We start from the raw sequence: 13,162 nt of genomic DNA, 5'->3' as shown, positions 1-13,162 counted from the left end.
CTACTTTGTTCACTGTGTATAGTCTGTGCTATAGACTATAGTGTGGAATCTATCTACAAGTATGTTGACAAATAATTTCGAATGGGTCTTTAATGACCTCACTGTGACACTGTAGCTGCTTATTAACACAATTGGCAGTATATTAGGTCAACTTAAGTTGAATTTGTATTATGTGTCAGAAGCAGAAGGGGAATCACCCAGACTTGCTCAGAGACACACTATGAATAACCCTTTCAGACTGGCCAACTATTTTTAGCACCCCTGCTACTATAATAGCTCTGAAACAGTCATTACGGCATGAGAGGCTGCCGAAAACCCTAAAAGAGGAATTACTCACATATTAGGAATGTAGCTGCTTCAGAAATATGTAGTGAAGGAGGACATGAGGATAGTTGGTGTGGGTGAGGAGGATATAGAGGATAGGGTTGAATGGAGGAGGAGGATTTGCTGTGGCGATGATTTGCTGTGGCGACAACTGAAGGGAGCAGCCGAAAGGAAAAGAAGAAGATGCTTCAGAAATATTAACCTTTAGTGCCTTTGAAATTATGTTACTGTGGATTTATGTTATTTGTCATTACTGTATAGTGGCAAAAACAACTTACATCTTCATTAAGTGGGAGTAATTTGGACCTCAGAAATACTTTGACTATGGACAGGCCAGAGAATCAACAATCAACCTAATGTTCAAATAAATAGTTTTGTATTTTGCACATAAAGACAAACTGATTAAAAAATCAATTCAGTTCAGTTCAGAGGACAGAGATACAAAGTACAAACTACAGGACAGAGAAGGCACAAAGTGACATTCAATGGTGACATATACATGTGAGGGGAGAGGAGAGGAGAGGAGAGGAGAGGAGAGGAGAGGAGAGGAGAGGAGAGGAGAGGAGAGGAGAGGAGAGGAGAGGAGAGGAGAGGAGAGGAGAGGAGAGGAGAGGAGAGGAGCTCAGACAGTCTAGGCCTATAGCAGCATGAGAGATGATTCAGGGTCATTAAGATAAACACATGAGCAGAAATACAATCTTCGGCGTGTTGCCAATATCTTTCTATGAATGAATATCTTTGAAACAAAGCAAAGACACACACTGCCATTTGTTTGGACAGTATCTCATGATGTGGTTTCTTTCTTCACCGGTGCCAAAATGTTGATGCTGTTATTTTACATCTAAGCACGAATTCAAATGTTTGTGAAGTTTCCATAGTTACACGGCTTCAAGTTTTATTTGTCCCTCCTTTTGGCATGAGAAGCACATTTGAGGAAGAAGAGGGGACAACACCAGAGAGAACTGGACATTGTTCTTGTTTGAATCAGTGTCATCATCATTGCTTAGTACCATTTTCCAAGACCACAGTTTTTGGTCTTTAATTTGTTTCAACCAGTTGAGATTTTTTAACATGGAACAAATTTTGCATGATTTGTAATGGTGTAACTTTCGTAGTGCATAATATTCATTATTTTGTCTCATGGGTAATCCTTTAGTCTATAACATTTTTTTTTAAATATGTGAAAATAACAGTTTCTTACATCCCCATGAAGTTCAGAAAGTAAAGATACTCAACTTACTGCCACATATGACTGAGAAAAACAGTAGCTGAAAATGTGAGGTATTTATATCCTCAGCACAGCACAAAACTAAAAGTGCCAAGTCCCAGCTGTTTAGTAGTTTCCATGTGTGATGAGTAATTTCACAATAAAAAGCAAGAAACAAATGAATAACAAAAAAGGAGATAAAGGCACAGCAGGTGCATTTAGTATCAGTGTCATCACAGTCATCACATAAGTGTGTCACCTTCTACAGTGTATCTTTGCATGGCTGTGGGTCTGCAGCTATTTTTATGTTTAAAAAAAATTCCAAAGACACACATGATGAGTCCTGCCTTCCCATTTTTCTTTTTAACATGTCATAGTAAGATATTAGAAATAAATTGCTGTTTTATGCCTCCATCAACCAGCCAAGTGGACAGTTTACAAACTACAAACCCACTGACTATGAGACCCTTAACTCTGAAGACATTTCCTAAAGGCATCTCTGACAGTTCTCATTTACAAGAATCAGACAGACAGACATACAAACAGCTTGATAACATAATCTATGGCCACAGCAACTGCATAAAAAAACAGGTTAACACAAAAGTAATGTTAAATCAAATTAATAGATTGATTAATAAATTATTACTATTAATAATATTATTACAATAATTCAGATTTGTAAAATCTGGACTTGTTAATATAGTTTACGCAGCAGAATGAAGAAATCAACCATCTGCAGCATTTTATTGTAGTTGTTTTTATATTTTTATCTTTTTTTCAGATTGAAATGGTGATATACAGAAACATGGTGTATAAAACAGATTATTTATTAGATATTGTGAATGATGAATGCTATTATTCAATTCTATATTAGGTTGTAAGTATCTAGAGTAATTGCAACTGAGTAACATGTTCTTATCAACATCTGAATTTATCAATAATGTGTAAGGAATGTACAAGTGCCAGGTAAACACTGATATAAATGAAGAAAGAAATAGATATTACTTTGTTACATTACATTGCAACAAATGACCTTCTGACCCATGCTCTACATTTATAATCAACTACAGAAAAAAAAATTCTCCCTGGCTTCAGTTTCTCACAATCTTTCACCCAGAACACCTGATCAGAAATTAAGGATATTTTATAGTATAAACCTTAAAACGTTGCATAATCACAAATTAAACCTGAAATTGACTTTATCAGTTTACCCTGATTCACAGAGCGCACAGACACTCACATATAGTTACACCAACACCACAGTTACACAAAAAGGTCCATCCATCATCTATACCCACTTAGTCCTAACCAGGGTCCCAGGGATCTGCTGGAGCCTATCCCAGCTCTCTCTGGGTGAAAGGCAGGGGTCCACCCTGGACAGGTCCCCAGTCCATCACAGGGCCACATAGAGACAAACAACCTCACACACTCACACTCACTCCTATGGGCAATTTAGAGTCACCAATCAACCTGACATACATGTTTTTGGACTGTGGGAGGAAACCAGAGTACCTGGAGAAAACCCACACAAGCACAGGGAGAACATGCAAACTCCACACAGAAAGGCATGTGACGGGTTGCGAACCTTCGTCCTGTGAGGCAACAGTGCTAATCACTAAGTCACTGTGCTGCCCCCACAAAAAGATCATTATAGAAAATTGTCAGAGATGGAGTAATGGGGTATTTTCCACCTTTTCAGCAGAGCTGCAGAGGTAAATGGAGCCTTGAAAATGGATGCAGACAGCTCCTACATACAAAGACTGTGTTACTACACCCTCTGAAGCATTATTTGGACAATGGCACCACAGCAGGAAGTAGTACTGTGTTTTACTATTATCATGCCTGATGCTTGGGGGTTGCTGTCCCTGATTCTCACAAAATTTACACTAAAAAAATGCTTTTATATAAACAAAATTTATTAGAAGATATTTTTTAAAAAGTAATATTATGTAGAGTAAAACTAGCTGAAAATGTCCTTAGTATTTCGTTTTGTTGTTGGCCTGCTGCTGTCATTGTCTTTATTGATACAAACACTATAGTGGTTTTGTTTTTTCACGACAAGAGCTTGATGTTTATTGCTTTATGAGTCATTAAATATAAATATTGTTAACCAGCGTGAAACACAAATAAACTTTCATCCTAATCTCACATTGAAGAGTCATCAGCTAAGGAAAAAAGTGACAGGGATTTGTCATATGTTGCATTAATAAATGAGTGTGCACTAGTATTCCTAATGGGGAAGTTATTGTGTGACAGTACAAATAAAGTAGTTTTATTGTGACTTGCAATTTATCATCAAGTCAAATAGTGTTTATCACAAACATAATCAGACTGTTTAAAAAAATCCTAATACTTGTGCAAGATTAAAGATTACTTTAAAGAGTTTTTTTGTAGAATTTAAAGGTGCAATGTGTAAAAGGTGAAAAATGTAGTAGCATCAACAACTAATTTGTACTAATAGAGCAAAATACTGTCCAATGCTAAATCTTTCACATTTTATACATGGCACATTTAAGAGTGTTAGACTGCTGGGTGGGTCAAACATTTACATTACATTTAGTTAGACAAGAAGACTTAATTTCTTTTTTATCTCCAAATCTTTGTTTTATGCTTTTAATTTTACAGTACATTCAGAGATTACAGCAAACAGCATAAATTTTTGTTCCAATTGTCAACAAACCATGTTTCTTTATTATGACACTTGTGATATCATTATTGTTTTTTCTTTATTCTTTCATCAAGAGCTCCACTTTTGACTCTCATGGCTCATTTAGTCCTAATTAGTTTTTCTCTAAACTTCAGACCAGTGTAATTATATATATGCTGCATTTTTAAGGACAATTCATTTGTTCAACGACCAAAATCACTTTCCACCGTCCACGCCAGTTTTAAATACCCGCTCTATGTGTTCTCGCGAGATGTTGGAAACAGCGCCCCCTTGTTTACGTGTTGGAAAGCGGTGGGAGGTGTGAGAATAGCGGCTAATGGTAGCAAGGCACAGAAATAAGGACTTAATTGACTTCACTCGCACTTTGGAGCTACCCCGAAAGCTGCAGGAGGACATACTTTTGACTGAAACCCCATTTTGCTGACACATCCCCATCGAGGCGAGCAGTGAGCGCCAGAGAGCCCCGCTAATATCGAGAACTGCGACGCGGCCTGCAGCTGTAGCCGGCTCCTCGGTCCAGCCCAGGCGGCTAGCACTGTCACCAGAGCCCGGTGCTTCCGCTCGCCTGTTGTCCTCTGCAGCAAGAGAAGTGTCGGAGCTTAAACGTTGTTTTTGCTTCGGTATCCACTGCTACTGTCAAAACAGCTTCATAACGTCTCGACGTGCGACTGTCGGGGTCCTGAACCAGAGGGAGCAGTTTTAAACCGGAGTATCTTGTTTTTGTTTTGCCGAGAGTCTCTGAGAACAATAACACAACCCCAGCGGGCCGACGGGGGCTGCACTGCCGAGCGACCCACAGGAGCCACGGATGTATCGCTGTGGGATATTCAATGTTTTGTGTGGTACGAGCTCTGGACCAACGTGAAAACTGGGGACGGGCGTGCATGTGGACTATGAAATACACAGGGAAGCCGACGCAAACCGAAGCGGTTTGTCGCGAAATCCCGCGTTTGGATTTCGGAGCTGCTGCTAGCTAAGTCGCTGTAAGTAACGTCAGAGGCCACTGGCGGAGCGAGGATCCACACGATGCTTTGTTTTACCATAAGTCGTGTGGAAACAAAGCGACTCGGATGAACAGATGTTTTATGTGTGGCTCCCACCCGTGTGACTGCACCTATAATCTCCTCCATCAAAAACAGCAGTGCTTTCACACCCGGGACACTTCGAGGATGGATTGGATGTGACTGGGGATGAGTGACCCGGATTGCTCTGTGACTGCGGACTGTTATACATGTTGGATTTGCAGACCAGACTCCCCTGACAAAAACAGTCATTTTACCTCATACAACACGGGAGTTACGGGGCCGCCTCTGGCCACTGTGCTGGTTTTATTGTGTGACTTTTAAGGCATTGCTATATTTTAACGGACCGGACTGGAGTCCCGGGCCTGGCAGTTGAGATGAACCCGGTGAATGCGACTTCTCTCTACGTGTCCGCAAGTCGTTCCGTGCTGCAGTGCGACCCCCGAGACCCCCGGGCCCTGGCGGAGCTCTGCAGGCTGCTGCCGTTCTTCCGCCAGTCCCTGTCCTGCGTAGTCTGCGGTAAGTGTGTGTCACATTGTTTATTTAAACTGTATTGTGGTCATGTGTCCGTGTAAAAGTGAGTTATGGGGAGAGGTTTTCGGCAGCCTGCGCTGTTGTCAGCTGAGCTCTCAGCGGGAGCGAGCCTTTAAATAATGCTGCTTTCATGTGCCGTTGGAAAAATCGGAATCCGCATTAACACCAAGCACTGAAGTGATTACCAGTGGCAGAAAATGGATTTTGGAATTTACGTGTCTGTTAATATTTAATTCTGCTTTGTACTTACACTCTTCTATTGTATTTCACTTGCTTTAAAATGTGCTGTCAGTCAATTATATTACATATAAATTACAATTCGCAACTAATTTAAAGTAAACTAAAATGCTTTCTGTACAATGCATAACAACAATAATAATAATACTAGCCCAGAATGGGCTGCTTTTACTTGGGGATTTGGCTTGTTCATGTTAACATAGTTTGAATAGACTGTCACATTTATAATGAGATATTTTTGCATGGTGGCTTTATTAGTCGCAGGACTGTGTCTTCATTGGCCAGATGTTTTTGAGTGATTGTTACTGGACTTCGCTGTAACTGGCCAGCTACTGGTTACCACGTTTTTACATGACCTGATATGCTCTGTATAATTTTTCCAAGTTTGATCAGCAAAGCCTTGAATATAAAACTGAGTTGTTGAGAGCTTGATGTTTTAAAATAGGATTCACAAATGTGGACTGTAGTATATTCAAACTTTATGCGGACTTTTATATACAGATGTTAAATCCCTTCAGTTTTTTTTCTTACTTGCTTTTTGTTTTACATAAAGGCCTTCATTAAGATTTCTTGCCTTCAATTTTTTTGCTTGCTACTGTATCAAAATATTGTGTAACATGTTCTGCATTCACTTAAGTCCATCTAAATTCAAGTCCTGTTTACTTAATGGAAAGCTAGTGTCCCTAAACGCAATGAACGTATCATCATTCACAACTCCGCCCATCATGACACACCCCCTCTGTGTTTTATTTGGCTGCATCAGGGCGTTTCTGTCTTTATGGTGTTGTATAACAACCCTTCCACATTCTGGATGTTATGTACTTAATATCTTTCTCACCATTGTTATCCCTGAACACATTGAAAAAAAAAAAAAAAAAAAAAAAGAATATTTTGACAAAATTTGAAGGAGTTGGAGAAAAAGAGGGGATACTGTTCTTATAACAGGGAACATGGGTGTTTACAGTATCAGTTTTCTTTGGTTTGTCCATCTGTGTTGGTTGTAATTAAACTTCAACTTTTTTTCCCCAGAATATTTAATGCAGGGTTTTCACTGCTCATGCATGCAGTAAGTCTTTCTCTGTAGTACTGTGAATATAATGTTTTGTGGGAACACAAAAAACACTATGATTCACCTTTTCTGTGAGTTGCCAGTGAACATTTGGATTAATGTTTTATATATGAAGTGTTTATATTTTATTACATGTTTCTTAGCTATGGTGTGAGTAAATGCGTATTGGTATTTGTGCTGCTGTGACTGCAAGGGACAGAGGAGAATATACCACCCTTACTTCTCATTGAAACATTATATGTCCTGGAAATGTATGTTGCTGATGTGCACACCACCCACTATTCTGGCCCCACCAACCAGAACAGTGTTTATTTGTTGTTTATTGTTGCTGTTCTTTTCTCTCCTCTATCCACTCACCCCAACCGATCGAGGCAGATGTCCACCCAAACTGAGCCTGGTTCTGTTGGAGGTTTTTTCCTAAAGGGAGTTTTCCCTCTTCACAGTCACCAGGTGCTTGTTATTAAGGAATTTGTTGGGTTGTGTAAAATGTAAATAAATTATTTTTATTGTGATATGCCACTACAAAAATACATTGAAATGAATTAAAATTGAAATGAGTCTGTGCAGCCATAAATGAAGTCCGTAGACTGTCGAGACATTCTGGAGAGAAAATTACTCCCCAGTGTCAGAGAGCTTCATCTCAGTTGGAGATCATGGCTCCAACAGGAGAAAGATCAAGAACATCCCAAAGGAAAATGGATAAGAAGAAAACATTGAACTGTTCTGAAGTGCCCTGCAGTGAGTCCTAATCTTGTGGCAAAAGCAGAAACTCACAGTTGGGAAAGCGCACCAATCAAACTGGAATGAGCTGGACCTATTGTCAGAGTGGGACAAGCTACCAGTTGTGAAGTGTATGAGTTTCATTACATCAACAATATGGAACTTCGTAAATGTGCAAGATCAAGCTAGTGCTACCGCAATATTTTACAATCATGTGACTCTGCTCCCCCCAGCTGTTTCTTTCCCGGGTTCACTATGCTCTGCATGGCTCCACCCAACCTTTCACCTTGTTCATCATGGACCTGCACACTAGTGAGTAGGCCAGCACAATATTGGAAAAGTGGCCACAGCTGGTCCTAAAAAATTGACCTGTCTTCCTGGCAATATTTGCTTTATTACTAAATTATCACCTTTAGAATCCAATTTAAAAGGCCTATCTTCTAATCCAGAGGTGGGCACTGAGGGCCACAATCCTGCTTGTTTTCCAACTATCCCTCCTTACCTATGCTGAATTATCTGGGTCAGGTGTGTTGAGCTTGAAAGGTACCAATTTATTCTTCCACCCTCATCTGAGATGGTATGTTCCAGCTTGTGATTGGCTGAACACACCTGATCCACGTAATCAGCAGTGGGTAGTGCAGGGATAGTTGGAAAACAAACAGGACTGTGGCCCTCGAGGACCAGCGTTGCCCACCCCAGTTCTAGTCTCTAGTAGAGTTGACATAAGTTTGGGTGCTCAAGGATTTGATTTTTGTTGCGTCTTGTTTTTATGAATTTATGTTTTGGTTTTCCTTTTCTTATTTCCCTGTCGTAATAATTTCTAAAGCACCTTTGTTATCTTTGTTATGCTATCCAAGTACCTTTTTTATCTAATTTGATTTTGAAAATATATTACATTTATGTAACTTGTCTGTTCTATTAAATAGAGAATAGTGGCTACCATATACTTGTCATTTCTTCCTTATTTCAGAGATTTTTTTCTTTCTATCAAGTGTAAGGTTATCAACACTTACGTAACATCCTCCACCTGTATAAGCAATGGACCAATACACCAATATGATTGCAGTGCACACATTGCCTTAAATACACACTTTGTTCATTGAAGTGGAAATTATCAGGCAGGCAGTGCAGTGTGTAAGGTCGGTTGGTTCTTATGAATGGAGCTTCATTCTGTTTTCCCATTTGCAGCTGCACTCTCTAGCGACCAGCGTTGCTAAGGATGATCCTATCAATGAGCTGCTATCGTCCAGTCTGGCAAGTTGCCATGCACCAATCAGGTTTATAAATACATGTCAGTTTAAGAATCTGTTAAAGCACAGCAAATGAGGAGGTAATTGTAAATACTAAACAACTTGAACATAATTTATTAGCAACATGGATCTGCTTGGATACTTTTATTATTGCTATTTCTAGATCCTATGAAACCATCATTAGTCACCAGTGTGTGCTGGGTCGCTTCATTCCTGTGAAATATGTGCGATGTATTCATGTGTCTGCCCTCTCTCTCCTTATCTTCAGGTAATCTGCTGCAGGATCCCATTGCTTCCATCAACTCAGCATGCCAGCATTACGTCTGTCGAGGCTGTAAGGGTCAAAGGATGCAGTTGAAGCCATATTGTAGTTGGTGTAAGGACTATTCACGCTTTGAGGAAAGCAGGTGTCTGTCCCTCCTCGTCCACTCTTACAAGAAGCTCTGTCACTATATCACCCAGTCACCGCTTGCCCCGCACATAGCCAGCGCTGCTAGCGAGTCTTCGGACCTCCAGGCCATCCTCAGTGATGGTCTCATGTTGGCTGAGAGTGAGCAAGAGGAGGAGGACATTTCTGACTCAGTTGGACTATCACAAACAGCTTCCACCTCTGAGATGGTGCAGCCCAATGAAGCTCCTCTGACAAAGGAGCTCAAGAGGGAGGAGGCAACCCCCGTGAGCATTAACGGACTGCACAATTGTAATGGCCTGGTCAGCCCAGACACAGTTACATCCATTTCCATAGAAACAGATGGAGGTGTTGTAAAGAAGGAGAACTTTTTGGAGGAGGTTCCGGTGTGTGTGTGTGTTACAGCTAGCGGAGAGTCAGGGATTTGTGACATTGGGCCTTTCGGGGATGATTTGAAACATGGTGAGGGGCCATTGTTGTTGAGTGTTGAAGAAGTGCTGAGGACTCTGGCAACTGACATAGACCCTGACCTTGAGACCGACCTCCAACCAGAGTGTTCCCTCTCTTTACTTCAGTCCAATCTCAGTCGGTCTCACTGTACATCTGGCCCCAACTCATCCCGCCTCATCGCATCCGTTTCCCGAGACAACAGCCCTCACCCCTTCCAACCTCACCGGCAGCCTTCTCTGCAGCTTCCTACTCAACCCTCCACGGTCATCCCTCATGCTCCCCCTCGGTGTCACCGTAAGCGTTCCCACTCCGAAAGTGACACTGAGAAGGTGCAGCCACTCCCAATCTCAAGTCTTTTACGAGGGTCTCCCCACTGTGTCAACACCACCTCCCACCTGGCCCCAGTGCCCAATGGTGGGCCCGCAAAAGTGGGCAAGACTGTCTCCAACAAGGTGCTGAAAAGAACTCTGGAGCACCACACGGCCAACAGGAAGGCTTGTACCAAGGTCAGGCAAGGTGCACCCAAGCCTCGTCTACAGCCTCGTGACCGGGTGCCCTCTCACCCCCATGTGCATCCTTTGACACATGCACCCAGCCCCTCCAAGCCACTATATAAGAAGCCTGTGAGGAAGAAGGGCTGCAAGTGCGGCCGGTCCACGCAGAACCCCTCTGTACTGACCTGTAGGGGGCAGCGCTGCCCCTGCTACTCGAACCGCAAGGTGAGATCAATGATGACGCTGCTGCATTACTCAGTGTTGTTGATTCTGCTGTTACCACCAGAACTTGTCTTTTACTCTGTCTTTCTCCAAATACATATTGTATATAACAACCTGAATTTCCACCTGGAATCTTACTACATTTCACTAACTTCCCACTGCAAAACAAACTAGTCATTAACTAGCAGCAGCCTAAGTTGCTGATTGAACTTAGTCATTTAATCACCAACGTTTGAAGAAGCCAACATTTATTATGACTTGAGCTGACCTAGATTGCTGTGTAAAAATAAATACGTGTTTAACTCAAACAAGCGAAAATTGACTATACTATTGGGTTAAACATGCTTCTTTCTTTAAAATCTTTTGTAAGTTAAGTTATTATCCTTATTAGTCCCACAATGGGGAAATTCCATTACCACCCAAAGTGAACACACACCGGCGCCCAGGGAGCAGTGGGGGGTCTGGTGCCTTGCTCAAGGGTCTCACCTCAATTGTCGTATTGAAGGTGGACAGAGCGCTGGCTATTCACTCCGTCCCACCGACAATTCCTGCCAGACCTGAGACTCAAACCTGTAATTTTCAGGTTACAAGTCCGACTCCCTATCCATTAGGCCACGACTGCCCCTATATGATGTGAAAAATGTTCAAGACACGGCAAGACGCTGCAGTATATCCCCTTTGAAAACATTTTGTAATGTAGTGGATGATTATTGGTTGAAGTGATTGAACAGACTTATTAACCATTCTGTTTTGGCATCTTCTTTATATCCGCTGGATGAATTGATATGTTGTTGTTATATTTGTTAAATCATGTTTTTATTGATTCTTTTTTTTTTTTTTTCCAGGCCTGCCTGGACTGTATCTGTCGTGGCTGCCAGAACTCCTACATGGCCAATGGAGAGAAGAAACTAGAGGCTTTTGCTGTGCCAGAGAAAGCTCTCGAACAGACCAGGCTCACGCTGGGCATCAACCTTACCAGTATTGCTGCGGCAGCCCTCCGCAGCCCAACCACCAGCTCACCTGGCAGCACCCTCCTCAATGTCACCACAGCTACAGGTGCACCTATCCCAACCACCTTTCTGTCAGGGGCGAGGCGTGAGAAAAAGGGGCTTTGACGATTCACTGGAGGTGCGGTTTGACTGTTCAAGTACCGCCCCCTCCACTGGTCGGTCGTCACACACATTCCCAGCCCCGCCCATTATGTGTTATACATAGGGTCACACTGGGGAGCTGAAGTGGCGGAGCCAGAACGAGGCAGCTACAGAGACAGGCGTTAGGAAGGGTCTCCAGATGAAGCTGAGGAGTTGCCCCTCCATCCATCACCCTAAACTGCACCATGCTGATGGTTTTGCATATATACACAGTTGGTACTTCATTAGGAACACCAAGGTAAAGCTAATGTCTAATACAACCGCTCTGCAATAAAATATCCCCCTTTATGGAAGTAACATTAAAGTTCAGTACCTGTTAAAACTGTTTTACAGATGTCTTAATACAACTATGTAATAATTTTCTAATTAGTTGTATTGCATTATATTCACAGCTGTTTTTAATATTTCAATCACTCCATTTATACGGGGGAGGTGTTTTTTTTTGCAGCACTGTTGTATTGGACTGTAATGGTTTTAGACTGGTGTACCTAAAAAACTGCCAGCTGAGTGTGAGAGAAGAAGAAAGAAAGGTGTAGAGAGATGTAGCGTTACTGTATGTGCAGAGATTTAATCTCCGTGGGGATAGTTTCATTTTTGTTTTTCCTCTCTACTATGGGTAAAATACATGGAGCATGTTGTGTAGCTAAGAGAGGGAGTTTTGACCATGGTCATACACCTGTGTGTGTGTGTGTGTGTGTGTGTGTGTGTGTGTGTGTGTGTGTGTGTGTGTGTGTGTGTGTGTGTGTGTGTGTGTGTGTGTGTACGTGCGCGTGCGTGCGTGCGCACATGTGAGTGTGTATGTGTTAAGTGAAAGGTTTGGTTTGGAGGCGAATCTTATCAGCAGGAACAGAGACATCAACAGTGTCATCATCAGAGTCTGATGTAATTTATTAAACAGAATTTATTTTTTACACATCGGTTTTCATTTAAGAACACATCTATGATGATATTTTCTAAGTTACTTTTAAAACCAATGGAAGTTGGAGCATAGGCTGACCTGTATTCAACCAGAATAATTTTACACAAGTAAAAAAAAAAAAAATCAATAAACGTCAGTTTTGATTTTGTGTGTTGAAATACGCTATGAGCTGCAGACACACAAACATAATGCCAAAGTGGTAATATGGAGATTTTTTTTGTTCAGTGTGGCTGAAGAAGGAAGAAACAACTTTAACTTGTTTTCTTTTAAATCTTATGAATATGGTTCCTGCCTGTTCATCTGTGTGTTCTAGTTTTTAGCACTTTTTCACACTGGTCACAGACGACATTGAATCACCATATTTCTGATCTCTTCTTACTTGTGTTAAAAACTCTTGTTGATTGCAGAAGCTGGATGCTGCGTTTTGCAAGTATTTGGTTTCTGGAAGCTATACACATGCTGCTACCTAAGTACCACAGACGTCTC

General features: G+C 41.5%; 1 protein-coding gene across 1 annotated transcript; it reads left to right on the top strand.

Annotated features, from left to right (window-relative positions):
* Positions 1-4,474: 4,474 nt before the first annotated feature.
* Positions 4,475-12,860, top strand: LOC113121742 (E3 ubiquitin-protein ligase MSL2-like). Its single transcript, XM_026292477.2, is given in 4 exon segments — positions 4,475-5,740; positions 9,300-10,609; positions 11,452-11,712; positions 11,714-12,860. Coding segments are annotated over 4 exon segments (1,821 nt in total). The 5' UTR covers positions 4,475-5,598; the 3' UTR covers positions 11,822-12,860.
* The last annotated feature ends 302 nt before the right edge of the window (positions 12,861-13,162 follow it).

Source organism: Mastacembelus armatus, chromosome 20, assembly GCF_900324485.2.
Source record: "Mastacembelus armatus chromosome 20, fMasArm1.2, whole genome shotgun sequence".
Lineage (NCBI taxonomy): Eukaryota > Metazoa > Chordata > Actinopteri > Synbranchiformes > Mastacembelidae > Mastacembelus > Mastacembelus armatus.
Note: the sequence above shows the minus strand (reverse complement) of the source record. Positions and strands in the feature narration are given on the sequence as shown.